This window comes from Vulpes lagopus, chromosome 12, assembly GCF_018345385.1.
Source record: "Vulpes lagopus strain Blue_001 chromosome 12, ASM1834538v1, whole genome shotgun sequence".
Taxonomy (NCBI): Eukaryota; Metazoa; Chordata; class Mammalia; order Carnivora; family Canidae; genus Vulpes; species Vulpes lagopus.
In genome coordinates this window covers 56500189-56525261 of record NC_054835.1, presented here as the reverse complement: position 1 = coordinate 56525261, position 25073 = coordinate 56500189, and the positions used below count along the sequence as shown (strand labels likewise).

The 25073-nt window shown below is 44.7% G+C and overlaps 1 protein-coding gene across 2 annotated transcripts in view; it reads right to left on the bottom strand.

The window, feature by feature from the left end:
• The window catches only part of SEC14L1 (SEC14 like lipid binding 1), a 57058-nt gene that overhangs the window by 6601 nt on the left and 25384 nt on the right, over positions 1-25073 (bottom strand). For both annotated transcript variants that reach the window (XM_041724988.1, XM_041724989.1), the window contains 11 exons: positions 14198-14347; positions 13948-14079; positions 12054-12182; positions 10743-10977; positions 9203-9312; positions 7006-7195; positions 5169-5257; positions 3611-3681; positions 2537-2708; positions 2070-2204; positions 145-279 (listed from right to left, as the gene is read on the bottom strand). In XM_041724988.1, coding sequence (XP_041580922.1) covers positions 145-279; positions 2070-2204; positions 2537-2708; positions 3611-3681; positions 5169-5257; positions 7006-7195; positions 9203-9312; positions 10743-10977; positions 12054-12182; positions 13948-14079; positions 14198-14347 — 1548 coding nt within the window. The remainder of the gene's footprint in view (positions 1-144; positions 280-2069; positions 2205-2536; positions 2709-3610; positions 3682-5168; positions 5258-7005; positions 7196-9202; positions 9313-10742; positions 10978-12053; positions 12183-13947; positions 14080-14197; positions 14348-25073) is intronic.

The following is a 25073-nucleotide window of genomic DNA, read 5'->3' as shown; positions in this document are numbered from 1 at the left end:
AAAAATCTAAATACAGAGACCAGAAAAAGCATTTGATTCTTCTAACTTAAATCCTACTGGGGAGACTTGCTGAAGAACGCCCGTGGGGAGGGGGGCCCCCACCGCCACCCCGCCGGGCCCTGAGTGCAGACGGCGCAGGCGCACCTCGTGCGGGGCTCCTTTGAAGACGCTGGCCGACTGGTAGATGGTCTCGGTCCAGAGCCTGAGGTCTTCGTTCTCCAGCTCCTCCGCAGTCCTGTACAGAGACTTGGGCACCAGCCCGCCCTCGGGCACTTCACACTGGGAACACAAACACGGCAGTGAAAGCCATGCACACAAGAGGGGCCCTCTGAAAACCAACACCCCGGCAGGCACCGCGCCCCCGGCCACTCGGGGAATGGCACCCACTGGCAATGTCGTCACAGCTTCTGCAGGACTTGGCAATGTACATTTTTAAAACTTCTGAAATATCCATGTCTTTCTTTAACTAAATGACAAAGCTGATTTCCCACAGATTTTACACTACTACGTATGAGGTATGAGGTACTGGACTCCGTCACTACTGCTGCTTCGTGGAAAACCCACAAGCAGTTCCACTGTGCTGTAGAGAGAAAACATGTTAGGAAAAGTCTGCTTCTCAGGCGACTACAGGCCTGCGTTTATTGTAAGCAATTACAGTTAATCTATATATAACCAACAAAGAAAGCTTTGTGTCTACGCCGAGTCAGAGGTCAGCCCACTACACCAGACAAAAAAATAACAACGGAGAGCCTCCTCTGAATCGTGAAATGGGCTAGGTCGAATTAGAATCTGTACGCTTCATAAATTTCTGAACTGACCCTGACCTAGTGACTCAATCCTGAAGTCCAAAGAATCCCAGCACCCCGTGCCCCGTGGGCTCTGGGAGACGGTGGACAGAGCACACATGCACTACCACAGCCTCCAGCCAGCAGTGCAGCACGACGTCCCACTAGAAGACCCCACACTCACACGGTGCATGAACACAGGAGCAAGGAGGGCGGGGAGGAGCCTCAGCGCCGGAGCCTGGACCCGTGTGGACAAGTGAGGAGGACTCTCACCACGGGGAGCACATAATGGGGGTCAGTGCCTGATAAACGCGGTCCGGTTTGCCACAACTCAGGTCTCCCTCTGCTCCAGCTCACTACTGGGAGGACCAACACTTGGGACCATTTGTAACATGAGTTCGTGGGTCGCTGCACAGCTGACCTCACAGTTTAACCTCATGGCCTTCGGTAAGGGAGGGTCCCGTGACCCTGGCACTGCGTCATGATGACGCCTGCAACAGCAGGATCAAGGCCCTGGAAGCTGAATCCAAATGCCATTCAAAGTCCTCTAACCAACCCAAGAGACCCGAAAGCCCAGTCCGCTAGCTAAATACATGCATTGAATCCAGTGTGGACACATCTCAAAGGACTTTATTACGAGGATGACAGAAGTCCTCTAAGGAGAACCAGACTCCTCTCCGCATTCAGCTGTCACTACAGGAAGCCAGCTGGGCCGCTAGCAGTATCCATCTCCTTCACCCTCGTGTCAGCCCAACACGTCCCGGGGCCCGTAAGGTCCTCAAGGACCCTTCATCACAGCTCAGGGCCCTGACGTGGAGGTGGCTGCCTGATAACCTAGCAACGCCATGGATACAATCCCCAGATTATAGAAGGGAAGTAATTCCCTTAATGTGCCCCTTTCAAGATGTTATCCTTATTTATTGTCAAGGGGGAGATCTTGCAGAATCATTTTGAGTCTTTTAAGTGTTTTCATAAAATGCACAGCTCCTCCAAACAGTTACAAAAACGTGATCCGCACAACACTGAGTGAATAAAGCAAGCTGCAATCCTATCAGGTTCTAAAACAAATTCTCATTAGTATTTAACATCGAAGAAATATGCACATTGTCAACAATTTACCTAACTGGCTCTATGTAGCTTAACTCTGGGTCAGAGAAATGTCAGCCAAATAAAGAAAAACAACAATCCAAACTAAAAGTTCTGAAAATCATTTGTACCAACCATCACCCACCTCTCCTACCCTATAAAGCAGCCAAATGTATAGCTGCTTGCCTAAATACATACCATGCACTCCCCACTCAGGAAATCTGGAATGATCTCTTTATCAATGTAGTCCAGCAGGCCTCCAGGGCCCTGGTAGTCATTTCCTGCATAAATTAGGAATTTCCTTCTGGTGTTGTCATCAATGAATGGACTAACCTGTAAGTAATGAGAAAAGACCACAGAGTCATTTTGCTTTGCTGTCTGATTTCCAAAGATTAAAATTACAATGTGATGGTAAGAGTGGGTGGGGGCAGGGGCAGGGAGTCTGATTCCCTTTTTCCGTGAAGTCTATTTGTGTGACAAAAGGAATCTTGGGAATTCTTTCTGCCCTTAAAGGACCTGAAAAAGTGTGTATCTTTCCAGGGTTGTTACTTCCTGACTAGTTAAGACGAATAGTCACAGACTCGTCATAGACTCGTGGATATGAATGCATGTGTACCTGCCTTCTAAATGGCTAATTGTTTCTACAAAACAGCATCCAAACCTACCAGTGTCCAGAGCACAGGGAACACCCGGGGAGCACGAAGAATAAGGAGGCGGCCGAGCGTCTCTGGGTAGTTGGCCTCCACCACCTCTATGATGCGCAGCAGGGCCTTGACGCCAGGTCTCCACAGGTGGCGCATGTTCAGCCCCTCCAGGTCCACCAGGCAGGTCCATGAACTGTAGGGGATGCACACGTGTGAGCTACTCACTAGACAGCACACTTGCAAACCATGTCCTAAGCTATTTTCTCCCTGATATTATGAAACAGTCATTTACATCCATTTCCAAAAATATACTAGTTTCTAAAAATTAAAGTGTTATGAATTATATTTCTATCTACTTATGTGAAGCACACGGGATCAGTGTGGTAGGACCAATCCCTGAGACATCAAAGCCTCAATGGCTGACAATTAATAACAACCTCATTCAGACAGGCTCATGACCCAGCAAACAAGGTGACATGCTGTGCCTGACATGCTGAGCCACCTCTACTGACCCAACAGGCCAAGGATCTGGCTTTTTAATGCACAGTGTGACTGAATGCAAGCAGCTTTTCTTCAACAAATACCTACTGAACCCAGCAGTGTCTCAGGAGCTGAGAAACAGCAGGAAACGGAAAACCCTCAAAACTCTCTCCTGTCGCAGCGGAACTTCTGCTCTAGTTAACCTGCTATGTGTCAACCTCTGAACCACTGCACATTTTCCAAATAGTTTACCATAACTCCAAGTGTGGTTTAGAAATATAGGATAATTTTCTTGTGCCCCTGCAACTAAAACAAACCAAAATCAACCTGCAGCCCTGTGCTCCCCAGGACGGTGCAGACTAACCACACAGGCCGACCCCCTCAGAGTGAGGTGACAGCAATGACTCGCTCAGGATGAGAAATACCCAAATCCAGCACCTCTCCCTACCAATTGACATGGTTATCTATCTTCTACCTTCTGGAACACTGCAGAAAATGGGAAGCTAAAAATCTAAAAGCCTAAAAATCAAACCAGATTTTGATCCTGAAAGTCGATGGGAAATATTTACCTCACGTTCTCAAGAAACTGGAAGGAAAAACAAAATCAACATCTACCTGATAGGTCGACCGAAGACTTTTGTATTTTCTTCACATCGTCTCAGCCCTTCTTCGTTTATGGAGAGAACCTATGTGCAAAAGAGCCATAAAAAGCCCAGGATTAGTCTAAGTAACACCACTGTGTCAAGTTATGCAACAAAGTGACAATCATACAACCCATTTTAGGCAAGCGTCTCAACCAGAGGAGTCATCTGTTTAGATTTTCTGACACATTCATACACACAAAACATATCCCAAAGACTCTTTCTCTCCAGAGAGTGAGCTCTGTCCTTAGGACAAAGGTGACAGCTACATCATGAGAGATCAGAGCTAGGCCCCACCAGATGGGCAGAGAGGGCGTGACCTGCTGACCTGTCTTCAGAAGTGCATTTGGAACAGCTGGAGGTCACCGGCTGCAATGGGGGAACATTCTAATACTACACGTACTATCCACAAGAAAAGGCAGTTTAAGAGCTGACTTGAAGTACGGCTAAGGGGAACCCTTTGATTTGGATTAACAAGTGCTTCCCCTAGAGACACGGTCCATCCACATCTTTATGTGCTTAAGGTGTACATGGGGTTCTGCGTGTGTAAGCACTCACATGATGGCAGGGGCCAAGAGAATATATAGATGCCAATGGCAGATATTTGAAGATAATGGGATTATAGGAGTTTCTTTTAAAGTTTTTATGGGATTCCTGGGTGGTGCAGCGGTTTAGCGCCTGCCTTTGGCCCAGGGCGCGATCCTGGAGACCCGGGATCGAATCCCACGTCAGGCTCCCAGTGCATGGAGCCTGCTTCTCCCTCTGCCTATATCTCTGCTCCTCTCTCTCTCTCTCTCCGTGTGACTATCATAAATAAATTAAAAATTTTAAAAATTTAAAAAATAAAATAAAATAAAGTTTTTATTTGGGGGACGCCTGGGTGGCTCAGTAGTTGAGAACCTGTCTTTGGCTCAGGTCATGATCCCACATCCGGGGATTGAGTCCCTCATCGGGCTCCCTGTGAAAAACCTGCTTCTCCCTCTGCCTATGTCTTTGCCTCTCTCTCTGTCTCTCTTATGAATAAATAAAATCTTAAAAATTAAAATAATTTTTTTAAATAAAGTTTTTGTTTGGTTTTTAATTTAAGAACATTTTTCTCTTCATAAGTAGCCTGTGGAGGCTGAAGTGGGAGGGGAACCTAGAGTTCAGCAGGCAGGAAGGAAGTATTTATAATTGCCCAGATAAGAGATGTTAGAACCCTCACGTAAGGAAATACTGGGCAAAGAATACTATGAATAGGTCTGATCTGAGCTCAAAAGGAGAGGAGAGGGAAGGGGCCAATCCAATGGAACAAGGGGACTCAAAATCAGACCCACGATGTCACCTTGAGTGGCTACACAGATTTTTGTTGATGCTTCCCTGTGAAAACATTTTTATAACTTCCATGCCCTCTTTTGGAATTTTAAAAATATATTAATCTTCCTTTCTAATTACAAAAGCACTCCATGCTTGCTGTAAGCTCTAACGTAAGTGTAAGACCGCAATCCTGCTGGTAGAGGAAGGGGTGGCAACCTCCCCAAGAAGGCACTTACATATCGCAGCAGAGCCTCCTCCCCGAGGGCTCTCACCAAGCCCTTGGTATCCATCTGCCCCAGCCTGAGCACGTACAGTGGCCGCCCGTCTGCAGGAGGGGAAGGAAAGGTATGATCACCGTTCCTGACGAGAAGCTGACAGTACAACTCCAGGAACCTTCCCAGTCAGAAGCTGCAGTTGGCTGTGTGTGCGCCCAGGAGATTCCCCCGACTGCCGTCCCCGTGCCCAGGATGAGCAGCATGAAGCGGAACCCAGCCTCTCATCTGGGCCTAACCACCAGGAATGACCGGGGCCGTCGCTAGGCTCAGCCTCCTCACTGAGACAATCAGGGCCCTGGGCAAAGCCGGCTCTCAACATCAGGGAGACCTCAGAAGACCTACAGACTTTTTTTTGTGAATGTGGAGTATTTTAAAATTTTATTTTTTAGGGAAAACAAAAAATTTCCCCCCATTTCATGGGTTATCAAAAAGTTAATGTCTAGATTTTTTTTTTTAAGGCAGCTTCCCTTGATTCCCACCGGAGCGATCGGGCTACATGAGGGTTTTCAGGAAATGTTTTAATCCATACCAGCCAGCACATGTTGGCTCTACATGTTTAAAGCCTGGAGGTCCAATGGATGGAAACTGAGAGAAACCTCACTCACTACACAAATAATGCACTGTCATCACGAGCCAGCTACATAGAGGGGAAGATGATCTTGGGGGCCACGGTGTCCCCTGCAGTCAGCATATCCTCTCGAATCTGGATTCCTAATATTCGGTGCCACAGGAGCAGCAGGAAGGACAGTAAGTAAGACTTGTCTCCTGTTGTTAATGGAGGGCTCGTTCTGTATATCTTGAGATATACAGAGGCTGAGATATAAAGAGATATAAAGAGGCTGAAAGTTCCCTTGTATTCATGACCCGGTGACCTTCACCTCCTAGGGGAATCTGGGTCTGTATCTTGTCTTTGCACTCCCAAATCTTGTTGAAAGGAGTATTGATTGATTGATTTTTTGAAAGGAAGATTTATAAAAAGCATCTCCCAACATTTACAAAATACATTTGTTAATGTTTTACTACTTCTGAAGGGCGGGAAAGTAGAATACGTAGATGTTTATAGTAAGAACTGACAGAGCTACAATTAATCTGGAAGAGTACGAGAGATGCAGTCCAGAACACAGACAAGTCAGAGCTATTCTGTTCTGGAAGAGTCTGCCTGGAAGGGGCAGGGGTCCCAGGGTCCTCCCTGCGCCCACTCCATGTCTGCAATTCTGCTCTGTCCACTGTCCGGCACCGAATCGGGAAACAGAGCGCACCTCTGGCAACGCCAGCATTCCCACCCAGCGTGGTACGTAAAGTGACCCAAGCGGACTGTGCTCCCACACACCACCCTTCGTCTGAGGACCTTCGCTTCCTTGGCTTCTGTGTTGCTTCCTGTCCAAAATGGAACGGAAATTCTTCACTGTTGTGAGGGAGAAAACCTGGCTACATATTTTTTCAGATATTGTAGGAGTTTAAGTTATAAAAGTCCTTTTACTAACATTGTGTTCCTGAAAACACTGCCCTCAAAGTTGCAGGCTTTTTAAATCAATCAAAACAAAGTCCTTGGGACTAAGAAAGGAGGTGAAGAAACCTGGCAGCCAAGGGACCGTGCACGGAGGGAAGAGCACACAGCCCATGCTGCTCCATGGGAGACACCGGGGACTCCTGAGTGTTGGAGGGCTGGGTGGGGTTGGCCATGATGAATGGGAGCCACTTTGTTCAGGTGGGGGTGGGGTGTGTGCCCGATGCCTTCACGGGCCCCTTAGACTCCATGCAACAAGGCCTGGAAGCACGTCCGCAATGCCCAGCTCACCTTTATCATGATGGTGCCAGCCTCCTGCATAGTAGTCCTGGAGGACCTGGGGAGGGCTCCAGGTGTCAAGAATGTAGTCCACCTGGTGTTGCTTTCGCCAAGTCAAGGACTGACACATGATCTCTCTGGCTTTGTCTATATTGAAGTCCCGGGCACGTAAAAACCGAAGAATATGCTCATCTTTCGGGATCTAATAAGAGAAAAAAAGGTTTCTAAGCAATGTTAAAAGTTGCTAAGGGAAAAAAACCCAAGTTACTAAGGGAATAAAACTCCTAAAACTGTCACTTCTCATCCAGAGTGAGCTGCATTATTGCACTATTTAAAATTAGCGATTACTAAAAAAAAACCTTCCTCAATGCTTTAGCAAATTGGTATCATTAATCTGAATAATCTTTATAGTACCCCATTTTAGTTTCAGCCAAGTAGAGCGAAGGCATAAATCTGTTAAACATCAGATGCTTCAATTCACTGAACCGATTTACGATTATGATCTGTGTGCACTTTTTTTTTTTTTTAAGATTTTATTTATTTATTCTTGAGAGACACAGAGAGAGAGGCAGAGACACAGGCAGAGGGAGAAGCAGGCTTCACGCAGGGAGCCTGAAGTGGAACTCGATCTCGGAACTCCAGGATCACGCCCTGGGCCAAAAGCAGGTGCTAAACCACTGAGCCACCCAGGGATCCCCGTGTGCACTTTTCCACACTTAACAGTACACTAGTGCAAAACTTAGAATACAGAAGTGTTGTTGATTTTGGCAGCGGTGGTGGCATTCCTAACACACACCTTCTCTAAAGTCTGTTATTGGATAAGCTGACTTCTCTGAGTGAAAAACACGCCCAAAACTGCGTCCGTGTGTCATCCGGCCTGGCCATCTTCCTCTGCAGCCACAAGATCACTGACGCACGCAGCTGGTCCACAGGGGATGGGAAGGTGATAGGAGGGGATCCTGCCAACTAACCCCTGAGAGAGCAACTCATGGCACAGAGATGGGGTTGAAAGGACCACCATCAAACGTGGTGAAGAATGTGGTTCTGGAACGAAAGGGCCTGGCTTGCTGGAAGGCCTCAGGCAAGTTACTTGTGCTCTGTGCCTGTTTCCTCACAGGATAAAAATATCACCACCTCAGAGAGCTGCTGGGAGGACTTCTCTTTTTTTAAAGATTTTATTTATTTATTCATGATAGACACACAGAGAGAGGCAGAGACACAGGCAGAGGGTAAAGCAGACTCCATGCAGGGAGCCTGATGTGGGACTCGATCCCGGGACTCCAGAATCACGCCCTGGGCCAAAGGCAGGCACGGTACTGCTGAGCCACCCTGACGTCCCTGGGAGGACTTCTTAAAGATCGCAAGTGTCTAGGACACAGTGAGTGCCCAACAAATGACCACCATCATTACCATGGTTGTGCTCTCGACAAGCAACACTTAACAGTCCTCAGGATGTGGCTCCAGTGACCCAGGCGGACAGAACAGAGAGTGGGCCGACTCCATACAATCCCAGCTTTCCTTTACTAAATGATGCCAGTACCAAGTGGACGTGCCAGTCTGCCTGCACGTAAGCCTCCATTAGCATGAGGATTATTAGAAAAACCTGATTCCTTAACGAGGCTAAAGTTCTACCAAAAACCTCAAAATGAAAGTTCAAACATTTCTGGTCTTGGAATAACCTATGAACTCCTTCCAAAGCTTCTGAAAATTAAAATGTCTGAATACTTGGGGTCACCCAGGTGGCTTGGTCGGTTGAGCAACTGACTATTGGTTTTGGCTCAGGTCATGACCTTGGACACGAGATGGAGCCACACATCCGTCTCCAAACTCAGCGGGGAGCATGCTGGATATTCTCTTTTTTTCTCTCTCTACTCCTCCCCCTGCTCTTTCTAAATCAACAAATCTCTGAAAAAAAGTCTGAATACTTGGAATATAATATTGCTTTGTAATTTGGCATGTAACTGTTTTTAAGTGAGACCCTCCTCTGGTAAACCTAGAACAACACAGCTAATTATATGTGGAAGGGCATACCAACTTGCCATGAGGGACTCAGATGCCACACACACAAATACAGATGCAGTGACTCTGGGACTGGGAGGGACGTCCCCAGCTATGACAACTGGGGACATTTACTCTGAGTAACTACGAACGGGACCAGGGTCCAGAGTTCCACAGACAACACCACTGCACACGGGGTGCTGGTCCTCACTTTGCCCTTGTGGGTTTCCTGGAGCCACTGGCGAAGCCGGATCAAGCAGCTCTCCTGTAGTGGGGTCAAGTCGCCCAGGTACCTCTTGATGTAGTCCGCATCTAGTTTGTCTGGAATACAAGTTACACGACGACATTTACAACAAAGAACACTAGAACATGAGGGCTTCCAAAGTCATCCTGCTCGGTAAAGTGAAGTATGGTCCCTGAGTTGCAGAACTCAACAATACCACAGGAATGGCAGAGCTAAGCCAGCCCCCTCGAGACCCTCCCTCAGTGATAGTTTGTGAGATCAAATCACTGAGCAAACCCCAGGTCAAGCTACTGATGCAAGTATATTCGCTGACCACTCTGTGGTCAACTCTATTTGCAAAATCTCAACACTATTCATGTAGAAAAAAATCTGTAACAGCTATTTTAGTGGCTATTTTAATTCAATCTTATATAAAGAGGACCTACGTGACATAAAACTAGGAAATAAAACAAGCATGTGGACTTAAACCTACTCTGAATAGAGCTACTGTGCTCTAGAACACAAGAAATCTTCATGATAGGTACCATAAATACAGCAACATCCATACGGTGGAAAAATAAAATGTGTCCCCAAACCAATTAAAATATCTGCCACCTGCTATCTACTGGATGGCTAACAAATGGCACAGTTTAGCTACAGAGAGGAAAGCATGGAAGAAGTAGCAATACTTTAACAAAACTTATGGGTGATAGAATTTTCTTGTGTGGTTTACAACAGGCATCGCTCAGAGAAATAAGAGATATGTGTGTGTGTGTGTGTGTGTGTGTGTGTGTGTGTGTGTGTGTTTAACACACATGAAAGGCAGCACAGCACAAGCTAAAAGCAGACCCTGGAGACAGAATTTTCTTGTGTGGTTTACAATGGGCATCACTCGGAGAAATAAGAGATGTGTGTGTGTGTGTGTGTGTGTGTGTGTCTGTGTGTGTGTGTGTGTTTAACACACATGAAAGGCAGCACAGCACAAGCTAAAAGCAGACCCTGGAGCCAATTGCCTCAGCTCAATCCCAGCACCACGACTTGCCAGCTGTGAGACTCTACAAGTTAACTGAGTTCCTCTGGGCCCCAGTTAACTCACATATAGAATGAGGGTAATAAGCACTTCGTACCTAAAAGGAACCACTGTTAAGTGAATAAATATTCATAAAGTGCTTACAACAGGGCCTAGCACATACTGAGGATAAAGTGATGGTGATACAATTGTGTTAAGAGGGTTAGTTGCCACCTTTCATTCACTAAAGATGTCTCAATTAAAATAAATGAAACACATTTCCTGGTTTCAAGAATAGAATAACTTGATGTAACCCTTGCTGCCCATTAAAATAATTAAACGTTTCTTCATTTTAAGAAAAAAATAAAATGTTATATAAGGCAGAGGAAAAGAGACCGTAACAAAATGATCTCTATATGTCCTCAGGAAACAAGAATGGGCAGAGGAGGCAGGGGAGAAAGGACTCCATGTAATGCCCCAGCCTTGCTCACAGGACAGACGAGTCACTTTCCGACCCACCATCAGGGGTCCCTGCCACAGGCTCGGGCGGCCCGGTGGGGGTGCCAAGGGCCTCACTGGCCAGCCCCTCTGCCTGGGCAGTGTCTGGAACCACAACAGCCAAGGACGCGGCTTGTTTCTTGCATGATGAGGAGGTCTCTGAGGAGGGAGCAATGGAAGGTGGAGTCCAGCGGGGCACGAATGTTATGCCTTCTTCTTCCAACTGACGAAGGTAGTATTCAATTATTTCTTTTCCCTTTAAAACAAAACCAATTTTAAAGTTAGTATATATTCAACATTCAAATTATTCATCACTCACAGGTTTTAAAACACTAATAAAAACTTAATTGCTATAGCATAAATCTACAAAAAGAACACTGAATTGCCTTTGTCTTTTTGTTTTTCATATTTTACTTCCTCTTCTCCAAACATTTAGCAAATAATATCTAAAAAGACAGAAATTTTTATGACTAATTAAAAGCACCGATTTATCACACTTGTACTTAATATGTGTTTTGTGTCTCAATCCAAATTCTTTCCAACATCCTGAAAATAAAACAAGCCTTCAAAAAGCACTCAAAAATCCCACATGGATACATTTCACAACCAAATTCCACACCAACACTGAGCAGCAGTATAAAAACGAGAAGGAAAGTGGGGTGGGTGCCTGGGTGGCTCTGTCACTTGAGCAGCTGACTCTTGATTTCAGCTCAGGTCATGATCTCAGGGTCATGAGATCGAGTCCCTCATGAGGCCCTACACTCAACAGAGAGTCTGCTTGAGATTTTCTCTCCTTCTCCTTCTGCACGTCCCCCACACACTCACACATGCTCTCTCTCTCCCTTCTCCTCTCCCCACCTCCCAAATAAATAATAAATCTTTTTTTAAAAAATGAGAAGGAAAGTTTTTCCATGGAAGGTGAACTTAATAATCCAAGGCCTGGGGAACCCCAAAGACATCCCCAGCAACTGCCTCCTCATGAAGTACCTCCTGCCCACAGACCCTGAGGTGGCAGCAGGGGGTGCTATAAACTGGCTGTTCCCGCCTAAGCCACCCCACCCCAATCTCCCAGCGATTCTAAGCAGAGAGTACCACAGCCAGTGGCTACATACTCCTCCTTACCTCCACTGGCCACCAGCATCATCTGAACACCCATCCACCCCTACAACTCCCTGGAACACGAGGCTTGGGGGAAAACCAAAGCATTTCCTTGTCTTGAAATGGCTGGTATCCCTGACAAGTCCATTTCCAGCTTTCTGAGAACACTGCCAGCTCGGAGCATCTCAGAGGCTACTGCCTCCCCTTCTCCATAAAATCCCAAGCTGGACTCACTTTTTTAATGTTGCTGGTATATTGTTTCATTGCAATTTTTTCCACTGTACTTTCAAAACCAAAGAAAGATTTAATATCTAAACTTGCAGACTGTTCAAAACAGGTCCAATCTTCATTTTCAGGGTGAACCTGCAGATAAATCAGAAATCATTCCCATTAACTATGCTGACAACTGATAAGGTCATTTGCTCCTCAATCAACTCGTAACCGAAGAAAACATGTTATTTTACTAACAATGTTATTATCGTGAAAGCACCAGATGGAAAAATTATACAGAGAGGTATTATCATAAAAAGACCTAAATAATATTTCTAAGATACTCAAAAAAAATTCTAAAAATGACTGTTAAAAGGAGAGCTTCTTTTTCATTCTTGATTCGTTTGTTTACCGCATTTATTGAGCAGTGTTCTCTATCATAAACGCAACGAAGATCCCTGCCCTATGAAGCGTACAGTCTGCAGGGGGAGAATGGCAGTTAGCCACAAACATAAGCAGTATAAATTCTGCCATTGTTGGAAGACAAGCGCCGCGGGAAAAGGAAAGATGGAGCAGCTTCAAAGGACTGGGATGGGGGTGGGGGGCAGCGGAATTAAATAGGGTGTTCAGGCTGGCTTCATCCAGAAGGGCAGATGTGAGCACAGACTGGAGGAGGGGAGGGCGGGAGTCAAGCAGAGATCCGGAGGCACAGCGTTCCCGGCAGAGGGCACACTTGGAGCAAAGGTCCTTCGGGGAAGTGCGCCTCCGCACCCAATCAGGAGAAGCAAGATGGTGTGCAGGCTGTGCAGGAGGAAGCCAGGACAGCAGATGTGTGATGAAGAGAAAACACAGGGCCTTGTAAACCACTGGAAGGCCTCTGGGCTCCTCCTCTGAGTGAAATGCAGTAGTGCTGTAGAAAGTAGGACATGATCTGATACCTTTAAGAGGACCACTTTGGATTCAGTGCTGAGGACAGGTCGTAGGAAGCTAAAGGAGAAGCAGAGAGACCCTACTAGATTCTTCTAATAATCTGGTAACAGAAGTTATTGAAGATGGTGTGGCGCATAAGCAGCCTGATCTTAGAGGTACACATTACAGGCATTACCCCTTCCCAAAGTCTGCATTCCACAACTTTGCTTTTACAAAAGATCTATATTTGTACCTGGCTTTGCTAGCCAAAAGAAATCCAAAGAGGATTTCTGCTTTTAGGAAAAAGGCAAAAGGGAAAACAGCATTCACTATTTGCTTGCAAAAGCCGTTATAGAGGCAGCGCGTAAGCTCGTAAGCTCCCCAAGCCTTGAGAGTAGCACCAGCACCAGTAGCACCAGCACCCTCTGGCAGAGCCACACTCAGCATCTCAACATCAGGACTTCGGAGTTTAGAACTGTGTCTGTGCATCTGAGCGTTATCTCATTTTGTGCATCTGTTAGCAAGATGTGTCCTAAGGTCTCAGAAAAGCCTAAAGAGATTATTTTTTTGAGGCTACAAATGCTTTTAAAAAAAATTCCACATAAATTCATGGTAATTTGCTGCTTTGCTTTGTCCCATTTCGGTGTATGCCAAGGATTCAAAGGAATGCTCTACTTTCAGACAGTGGAGGAAAACGGTATCTTGGGTCCTTCCATAAATACTTCTCAAGTGTTAGAGTGGCACCAGAGAGGAAGGGACATATTAAGGTAACATTTAACGACAAATCAAAGCATCACTAGGCTCCCTTAACTATGACAACGTAATCCATTCTGCAGTAAACCACACCTGCCACACTGCTAATCCCACCAACAAGAAATGAGTGACAATATATGATGGAGAGTTGCCATCTGAGACAAGGCAGTGCACTGGGTAAAGCGGTGGCCAAGCAACTCCCTGGAGCACATGCTGGCCCACGCCTGCATCTCTCCCGCAAATGCCAGTTACTCACAGTGTAGCAGCAGTGCTCATTGATGATGACGCGATTAGAAAAGGTCTCATTATGGGCCTCAATGTGCAAGGTACGTTCCCGAGAATTCAATGAGTTCTTCTGGACAAAATAAACATAATCAACTCCTGCAATCTTTAAAAAACAAAATAAAGAGGAAAAAAAGGGCTTGTTATTAACAAGTACAAGAGAGGCTATGAACGTAAGTTTGTCTAGTTTGGGGATGGTCTTTCTAAGGTGTCCCTGCAGGTACCTTTTTCAGCAGCCGTGGTGCATCTATGTCCAGCTTACAGCGCCTTTCTATAACGTGAATAGCCCCATCTTCACTCTTGAACTCATTCACAGTGTCACTGTCCACAAACATTGGAATCAAAGGACATGTAGGAAACCTCCTTTCATAGGCCTACGAATAAATTTTTTTATAAAGAAATTGAACAAAGATGCAATCTGACAGTTTGCATTTGATATTCTCCCTGGAATGAAAGCATCTCTTAATATATGTCAACATGTTACATCAGAGCCATCTCTGTCTTTACACTGCAAGCTTTCAAAAGAAAGAAAAAAGACATTCTATGCCCATGGATTGGAAGACTCAATGCAGTAAAGATGTCAACTTTCTCCATATGGATATAGAGGTTTAACATAATTCCTGCAAAATCCCAGCAATGCTTATTTTTTTAAGCTACACAAAAGATTATTTTCAAATTGGTATGGAAAGGTGGAAGAACTAAAATAGCTACAACAATTTTGAAAAAAAAAAAAAAACAATTTTGAAAAAGAGACACCTGGGTGGCTCAGCGGTTGAGTGTCTGCCTTTGGCTCAGGGCGTGACCCCGGTCCAGGGATCGAGTCCCACATTGGGCACCCTGCAGGGAGGTGCTTCTCCCTCTGTCTGAGTCTCTGCCTCTCTCTCTGGGTCTCTCATGAATAAATAAATACAATATTCAAAAAAAATCTTTTTGAAAAAGACTAAATTGGGAAGAATTACTCTATGTGGTATGGTGGTGATCCAGGCTACTGGTACTGGCAGAGAGATATACATAAAGGTCAATAGGACAGAGTAAAGAGCCATAAATGGACTCTAACAAATATGCCCAACTGATTTTTGACAGAAGGTGCAAAAGTAATTCAATGGAAGATGTACAGCCATTTTTTCCAACAAATATTACTGGAGACATTGCACAATGACAAGGGGAAAAAAATGGACCTCAACCTGAGCCACACACCTTATATACAAATTAACTCAAAATGGACCAAGGACTTAACCATTTTTGTAACATTCTTGAAATGACACCACTACAGGGGCACCTGGGTGGCTGTTGGTTGAGCATCCAGCTCTTGGTTTCCATTCAGGTCATCTCAGGATCATGGAATTGAGCCCTCTGTTGGGCTCCAAGCTCAGCACTGAGTCTGCTTGAGATTCATTTTCATTTTCTTTCTTTTTCTCTCTCTCTCTCTCACCACCCCCCCACTGCCCCTCCGCTCAAATAAATGAATAAAATCTTTTTTTTTTTTTAAGATTTTATTTATTTATTCATGAGAGAGACAGAGAGAGAGAGAGAGAGAGAGAGAGAGAGACGCAGAGACACAGGCAAAGGGAGAAGCAGGCTCCATGCAGGGAACCCGACGTGGGACTCGATCCCGGGTCTCCAGGATCACGCCCTGGGCTGAAGGTGGCACTAAACTGCTGAGTCACCCAGGCTGCCCTAAATGAATAAAATCTTAAAAAAAAAAAAAAAAAAAGACACTACTATAGAAATGCAGAATAGGTCAGTGGCTGCTGGGGGGAAAGACAAGGCAGGGATGTAAGTGTAAAGAAAGATACTTGGGAAATGTTCTGTATCTTCACTGTATCAACATCAGTATCCTGGTTCCAAATATGTACTACAGTTTCCCAAAATGCTACCACGGGGGGAAAATGGTTAAAGAGCACATGGCATCTCTCCATATGATTCCTTGTGAATAATGTATTATTAATATATTGTCAATCTTCAATTATCTCAAAATAAAAAAACAATTAAAAAAAGAAAGTTTCACTTGCTATATAATTCATCCAAACTTTTAGAAAATGCACTCAGGCACTTGACTGAATCACTGTATAGTGTGTTGTGGTGATCTGTGAAGACAACTTCGCTAAAGACCCTGTTAAATTCACATTAAAACCTAAGCCACCCAGCAGCTCACAGGAGTGTGTGAGCAGGAAACCATGGAACCCAGAATGACAAGTCCTGGGCTATAAGAAAGAGCATAAAAAAGAAGCTTGGGGCTGGGTTCAGCAATTCATGGAGCTGATGCTCCTATTAAAGTGACAGACATCACTCCTCCATCAAGTCCTAAAAATGGGAGGAGAAGGGGGCTGACTTTCCATCTTAATCACAACCAAGCACAGATTTAAGAAGAAATGTATGCTGTTAAAAAGATTAATGAAAATCTGAAAGCAACACAGATTGCTCTGATTTTACCTCCAACAAGGAGCCAGGAGTTCTGGGACACCACCATACTAAAAAATACTGCCTATCATGGAGAAGTTTCCTGATGTTCCCTGTGAACAGGCTTGAAGTTTCAACAGAATACTCAGATCACAAGAGCTGCACTGAAGATCCCATAAAGCACCAGAGCAACCTATTAATCTCTCCACCTGGTTTTCACTAATCCCACTCCAAGTGATCGTAGATTCTCTGGTGCATAGCTCATCTCCCCTCCATAACATTGCAGGGTTATACCACTCTGAAAACTGTGGGCTGTGCTCTGGCTATCTATACGTCTATACAAGATATCACACGAGGTAACACGGCAGGGAGGGGGAAATGAAGCAGACAGTTCAGGAAAGGGACTCGGGAATACGAAAGCATGCCCTAAGAATAAGCAAGTGCAAAAAGGCTTGAGGAGAAAGAGAACACCCTCAGCTTTGAAGAGTTGGTTTGGGAAGGCTTCATGGAAGAGGAAGCATTTACACTGGGCCTCAAAGCATGGGAAGGTCTGTTTATAGTCAGCAAGAAGGGGAGGGATTTCCAGGAAAGAGAACTAGGGCGCACGGCCTCACGGGAATGTTGGGGTGTGAACAGGGACCCAAAGCTGGTGGAAGAGAGAATGGTGGCCTGCAGTGGCACTGTGACATGGCATGTCCCTACTGAGCAGTGACCACATGGCCATGCGCTGAGGGTACAGTGCTGGCAGTCCTGGAGCTGACCTCCTCCACAGGGGATGGAGAAGGAGGAAACTCTACCATGGGACTAGGGTTGCCTTGTCAGGAAATTAACGACAGTCACACATAGGGCAGGCTGGAAGGGAGGCAAAATTTACGTGGTCACCAGGTGTATTTGATTTTTTAAATGTTTTTACTTTGGGAATTGAAAATATATTCTTCGTATTTATCTACTCCACTCTTCTCCTCAAATGTATTCTGAATCCCATTACTGCTATAATCTTGATAAATCACACAGTATCTGTCTCTCAATGCATTTTAAATAAACAACATTTAAGAAGTTTATCCAACCACTCAGACATATAATACCACAGATAAGTCTCAAGGAGGACCTGAAATTTGTATTAAGCACTGTGCACATGAACAGTTCTAGAAAAAAAATTTGCTATAATTTGTTCTACAGACACTGAAAACCATCTAAACTGATTTTTAAATTGTAATACATTAAAAAAATAAAGATAATAAAATTGTAACACATTAAAAAACAAACAAACCTGGCTTTGTACATTCCAGCACTATGACATACCAAAAAACTGAGAACACTGCGGCTTCAAACAAAACAATTCTTTTTAGGTTACGTAAAGGGTAAAGCAAGCACTCACCAAGAAACAACCTAAGCTAGGGTCTCTCCTACTGAAGGACCTATTGAAACGGGGAAGCTGTTTCTCCCTCTGCCTCTTTCTGTCTCTCATGAATAAATAATTAAAACCTTTAAAAAAATAAAAATAAACCAACGAATCCAGCTTTTTGTTTCTGTGCTCACTTCCCTGGGCCAATCTTTCAGAGATACATAAAGTCAATGAATTCTGCATACTGTTGGCATAGAAAACTCTTACTTTCCAGGGGTTTGGGGAAAAGGAAGACTGCAGAAAGCTGACATAATTTTAGTCTCTGAAACTGCTTACAGATACCAGACCCCAGGTTTTCAACACAAACTACAACCAATACAGTATTGCTACAGCCTCTGAAAAATAGAGACATTCCAATTGTATTAAAAACATTAATATATGTTCTTGTTTTATCCTTAGGAAAGGCCTAGAAGCAATGACTTCTCACAAGAAACCTGACATCTAGACCCTGGTTTCCTTTTAAGATTTCATTTATTTATTTGATAGAGAGCTCACAAGCAGGGGGAACAGCAGGCAGAGGGAGAAGCAGGCTCTTCCCTCAGCCAGGAGCCCCACGCAGAACTCAGTCCCAGGACCTTGAGATCATGACCTGAGCTAATGGCAGACACTTGACCGCCAGAACCACCCAGGCGCCATGACCCTGGTTTCTAAGTACCACTCCCTATCACAAACGAACATATGCATTGTGAAGAAGTGGCTGATTACAGGTCTAAAGGAAGAAGAGGTCGAGACAAATCTGAAGTACTTATCAAAAATTGAGGATGTGCTCAGTGACTGATGGGGACATGTCAAAAGGACACAGAAACCTGTCCAGAGAGGTTCCCTCCCCAACCCTGGGGTCATTTGAGAAAAAAAAAAAAAAAAAGAGAAAGAGAAAAGATAGTAAAGCTTTCTAAACCACAGAGTGATACTCAAAAATGGGCAGGGGAGGAAATCTTAGAGGCAAATGTCACTTAACCACAAGAGCAAATGACACAATTAGGAGAATCACAACTGTGCTAGCACCAATCCAGTCACCGGTTCAGACAAGGACCACCAAAGGGCACTGCAGGGCGTGGCTGTTGGAGGAGGTTATCACAGTCTCACATATCGTCCCGCAGGTTACTAGTTACAAAGGGACAAAAGTGCCTTTACAATGGAAAGATCTAGTAGACATCACCTTGATCAAACAATTCAACTCAGGAGGAACAATGGGGCAGCCTGACAAGCTGATGTGACACAGGGGAAGCACACACAACCTATGCAGTCCTCACAACAAAATGGTGAACCCGAAGCTCATGAGGAAGCAATCTGACTAATCCAAGTTACAGAACATTATACAAAACCACCAGCCTGGACTCTTAAAAATAATTGAAAAATGCTGGTGCTTAGAAAGATGAATAGAGAACTATCTAGAATAAAGGCAATTAAAGAGACAGAGCCATCAACTGCTGCACTGGCTCTCTGATTGGAATAAAAATAGCTATACAGAATATTTAAGGAAATGTGACCATGCCTCACACATTAAATAATATCATTCTGTCAGTGTTAAGTTTCTCGGGTGTGATAATGATGACCGTTAAGGAGAATTTCTCTTAGACAATACACACATTATACTTAGGGCAAAAGTGTTATGATAGACACAGCTTATTTTCAAATGGTTCTGCAAAATATATGTCGCATATGTGTATGTTTAGAAATAAAGCAAATGTGCTAATCTATCTAAGTGGAAATGTATACAGGTATTTACTATACTTCCTTGATTTTTTTAAAAATGGGAATTTCTCAAAAAAGAAGTTGGGGAAAGTATTTTTTGGGGGGGGAGTATTAATAGGAGATGGTAACTTTAGGGGGAAGGACCATATGGAAGCTAACAGTGCTTTTGCATGTAACTGATTGAATATGACACTATCACATTTTATACATGAAAAGGTAGAAACCTGAGGTTTCCCCAGGCCCCAGCCCAAGGTGGAAGGCCGGATGTGGAGTCTACCAGAAACCTGGGCCTCTGCAGGTACAGGGGCCCCCTGCCCAGGCCTGACGCCTCAGCTCTGAGGACATGTAGGCCCAGAGAGCGCCAGCTCCTGGCTGTTTAACAGAAGACAGCAATCTGGATTTCTATGTGAAGCTTCCCTATTTTTAAAACCTTGTTTGGGCCAATGAGCCCACATAAGCAGAACTTTGAGCCTTCCCTCTAAGAAGTCTCTCCAAGAGAAGTGAGCAAGAATCCAGGCTTCAGCTCACATCGGGTTCAAATGACCGCCTCAGGAGAACCGCAGGAATTTCTAAATGTCTTCTTTTTCGTGAACTATTGGCAATATTATCAAATCACTTCCTAATCACGTTCAGCATTTATCAAACACAAAAATCAAGAAAAGCTGAACAAAATTAACTGTTCCAGAAGGAAATCTCCAGAGAGGGAGAAGCATTCTTCTAGGTCTCTTCTTAAAAGTTTTATTTTAGCAAGAGAAAATAACTTTATAATCATTTGCTCACTCTTTTTGTTTAACATAGCAATTGTTTCAATAATAAAAACAAAACCAGGCCCTTATCCATTTGCCCCTGGGAGGAAAGCTGCCTTCTGGGTAACTTAGCTTCCTCCTACCTTCCTACACCCACTCTTCCTCTTTCAAAAAGGAGTTCTGAGCCTGTAATTTGGGAGCCTGGCAACAGTACTTTCAGTTTTTAACCAACCTTTAAGATGTCAGAAGCCTGTACTGTGCTAAAGAAAAACCATATTTTAGTGAAGACATTTCAACTTGAGAATTAATGAGCTTAACGTTCTGCCAGGAAAACCCATTTAAAAGAAATTCCATTTAAAGAATCTACCTTTAAATTGAACTATGTTCATACACAATTTAGCCAACAAACCAAGCCAGCAGCTTTCCATACAACCACCTGGGTATCCTGTGGCACTGGACGTGACCATCAGACTCACTTAGAAACAGATCTGGTTTCACCCCAGAGAGAATCCATAAGTGAAAAAACTAAACATGACTTAAGTGTGTCTCAGAAGTTGCCAGTGCTCAAGGAAGTAAGTATAAAACCAATCAAGACCATATGGCAAACCGACCAACGTCCCTCAGAGTCAGGATTCCGTAATTCGGGGACTGCACAGTGACAGGTACATACAGAGGGCCTGCCACATACGGCAGTCCATTAAGATCCCAGAGAATGCAACAGTGCAAGGCACAGGGATGTGGCTTTAGAGGCAAGACATAAAAACATGTACTGTATTCAACAACAGAGGAGAGGACAGGGAGGAGGTGACAAGTGTCAAGGAACTGTACTGACCCTAAAACTGCCTGAGAGAGTCGGGGGGAAAGGGCTTCAGGATGGACGGTGAACGGCTTTACCCAGAAGTGCATCTGCCGAAGGGAATGTTCCTGGCGGGAGGAACAGCAGCGAGACGGAGAGGGAGCACAGCGCGGACACACTGCAGGCCTGTTTACACCAGGCAGTGCTCTCAGAAGCTGGCCCAACGCAGGCGGGGGCTGCAGGCGGGGGCTCCATGCAGAGCTTCGGGCACCTGGTCTGTGGCTGAAACTCAACAGCATGTGAACAGCTCAGCTGACCGTAGAGGTTAACAGTGTCACCCACCAGGGAACCCGAGGGCCCGGACACTGCACGTACTCACTAGTCGGCCCTTCGTGGGCTTCTGGAGTCTACCTCTACTACTACTTCCGTCTAGTCCACAAGCAAAGCGAGGTTCCAAATTACACACTGCTTGTGAATGCAAGTGTTCAGACTTCACAAGGTATTTTTTTTTCTTCAGAAGGTATTTATAAAAACGTCCATTTTTTTAAAATGTGAGCCCTTCTAAAGAAAAGTTATAAATCAGTTATTTCATTCATCCAAACACTTAATGACAACCTGACCAGATGAGCAATTTTCAAAAGAGCACGAGACCAGGAGCAAACGAGTGAGGGTAGCACAGTGCACACGACCGTGGGAGGAAGTGGTGCCTTGTCCTCAACCACCATCCTCAGTAGACCCACGAGTCAAGCCACAACAGACTGGAACACTCGCTGGGAAGATCAAACAGGAACATACAATGGCTCTACTAAAGCGGAAAAGAAATCTGTAAAAATCTGATGGATCCCAAGCCATCTCCCTCTGAGATCAAACACACTTGAAGTTTAAATTATGAATTTAATCTTAGAAAACCTCAAATCCCATGGTTCTGATCACACATACTTTCCAGGTGCTACTTAGTGTGGAGAAGGCAGTTCAGCCCATGGTGCCCTGAGCTCCAAGGACAAGGAGGGCATCGTGATCAATGCCACAGTGATCTGGCGAAAGAGCTTGGATTCTCTCCTAGGACCTCCTCGTTCGAGTAGGAGTGCGCTGCGCTGCTGAAGGCACAGCTACAGCGGAAGAACAGATGGCAGACACGCTGCTCACACCACGCACCGACACGTTCCCATCTGCAAACATTGGAGACAGTTCTCACCAGGATTATCTTCTTTTTGCCATCCATCTCTCCAGCACCCGCCCTCACAGCCACCCCACCATGACGGAAGCCAGCCGTATTTATTGTGATAAGGCAGGCGCCACTTGGCGCTCCAGAGAAGGAGCGGACAAATACTGGGAGGGAGTGCGTATTGGTGTCATCGCTGCCCTCACTCTCATGTCCCTGGCCCCAGCTCACACTGGACTCCAACTGCCTGCCCTTTCACTGGCCGTCAGACAACTGGTAGCTGGCAACAGTGGCACAGTTCTACACGGCCTGGTAAAAACTACCCATGATATTAAAAAACTTCACACATAAGAAGTTTTCATCCCAGAGAGGTTGTTAATCTTGTTTACCCATACTATGGTCATTTTAAATAGTGTCCCCAAAACACATAATAATAATAGGGTTTTTTCTGACCTCTTAAAATAATTCAGGTCAGTGAGACCCAAACTGTGCTTGGCTCTACTCCAAAAGACAGGACAAGAAGGCCCTTAACCCAAGTGCCTGGCAAAGGTCTCTCCTGAAGAGGAACACAAATTAGCACTAAATGAAGTTCTATCCATTTTAAGATTTTCTACCACAAATTTTCCTAACCCTTCAGGTCCTAGAAATAAATGCTAGTCCATGACCCCCTCCCCAAGTAGTGAGCAAAGAAGCAAGGAGCAGGAGCAAGGAGCAGCAGACAAATCCCAGCAAAAGAGCAGGGCACCCCTACCAAGTGCCCCTGCCCTGCACCTCCCTCTCCCACAAAAGCCAGTGAGCCTGAGGCTCGATTTTATCCTGCACATATGGCAGCATGGGGCCAGCTAACAAACTGTTCCTGGTTCACAGCAGAGAAATGACTGGAAGTCACTATTACACAACATGCAGCAGAGTCCCAAGACTTCTCAGCATTTGAACCATTACTATAAGAACAAAACAAGCAGGAAAACAAAGAACTGTCCTCAGAAGATAAATAATCATCTAATTTTTTTTTTTTGGTAAGATTTTATTCATTCACTTGACAGAGAGAACGAGCACAAGCAGGGGGAGCAGCAGGCAGAGGGAGAAGAAGAAGCGGGACTCCCCGCAGAGTAGGGAGCCCGATGCGGGGCTTGATCCCAGGATTCTGGGATCATGACCAGAGCCAAAGGCAGACACCTTACTGACAGAGCCACTCAGGTGCCCCAATATCATCTAAATCTATTAAAAATTTTACTGAGCATGTTTGGGACATCTGGCTGGCTCAGAAGGTATAGCGGATGACTCTTGATCTCAAGGTTGGGAGTTCAAGCTCTACATTCAATGTAGAACTTAATTAAAAATAAAATAATAAATAAAATAAAATAATAAATCAGGCAGGCACTGGCTTGCTCAGTTGGTTAAACGTCTGCCTTCAGCTCAGGTCATGATCCCGTGGTCCTGGGATGGAGCCCCACAGGCTCCCTGCTCGGTGAGGAGTCGGCTTCTCCCTCTCTCTCTGCTGCTCCCGCTAGTGCTCTCTCACACACGCGCACTCTCTCACTCTCTCAAATAAATAAATAAAATCTTAAAATAAAAAATAGCATGTTTACATTTGGCTAAAGCAAAGCTACCAACTCATAACAGCAGCGTAGTTTCAGTTGTTAAAGACAAACATCAAACAAACCATTCCTTCTCTCTTGGCAGTGTGCAGCCAACTGTATAGCTAAAGCCTTGATTTAGAAAGGTCTTCTAAAAAAAAAAAAAAAAAAAAAAAGAAAGGTCTTCTAGAGTACTCTTACAGTACTCGTAATGTATTCCTTTCCAAGAATTTCCGGGCAAGACTACCTGGAAACTTCTGTTAACACAATTTAATCGATTGACACAGAGCTCAAATAAAATTCCAAGTACGATCTAGCATGCCTGATTAACGGCATCTTCTCCTTTTTAGCCTAGATTAGAAAGCTGGGCCTGCACTGCTTCAATTGTGTCCCATTTCTGAAAAGAGCTCAAAACCGACATCTCACACAACAGCCTGAGGGTGGTTTCACAGTGTGTTTACTGTCTTAAAGATAATCACTGATGACATTTCTGACTATTCGTCCTTAGGCACAGTCACGTGGAGCTCTACATCAAAGGTTTTTCCAAGTTTCCCTTCAAAATACCCTTGATATCTCAGTAACTTTTCTATGGTGCCCCAAAGCCAAAAGAAATGCCATTTGTTATTAGGTCTAAACAACATAAAAAGCGTTAGTAACCATCTAAAACAATAACACATTTAAGTTGAGGGAAAACATGTTTTCGTTTCCTTCCTAAACACCCAGTATTACTTGTGAGCGTGTATATGTGGGTACACGTGTGGGGGCTTGGAATCACACTGGACACTCCTACTCTGGTTTCCTGTTGCTCACGGATTCTCATGCGACACTCGCTTTTTAGCATAGCAACCAGTGAAAACCCAGCTCCACAAAGATGTGACACCATTAAAAGAAACGCAAGTGTGATCTAATCTTAAAATGTGAGCTACCGTGGGCTGGGAGTTTGCACAGTGTCCAAGAAATGTTGACTATCACTGTGTTTCCTTAAAAATTAAAAATACCCTACAGCACTGTGGTGCCTCAGAACAGTGAGGGAACTGTGGCTCCAAGTGCTTTAAATCCTATTCATTTGTTCACAAATTCTGCCTATATAAAGAGGCAGTATTCAAAATCTAAACAAAGGACGCCTGGGTGGCTCAGAATTTGGGCATCTCTGCCTTTGGCTCAGGGCGTGATCTCAGGGTCCCAGGATCAAGTCCCACATCAGGCTCCCTGCAGGGAGCCTGCTTCTCCCTCTGCCTATGTCTCTGCCTGTCTCTGTGTGTCTCTCATGAATAAATAAAATCTTAAAAAAAAATTTAAACAAATGAGTTTCAATACAA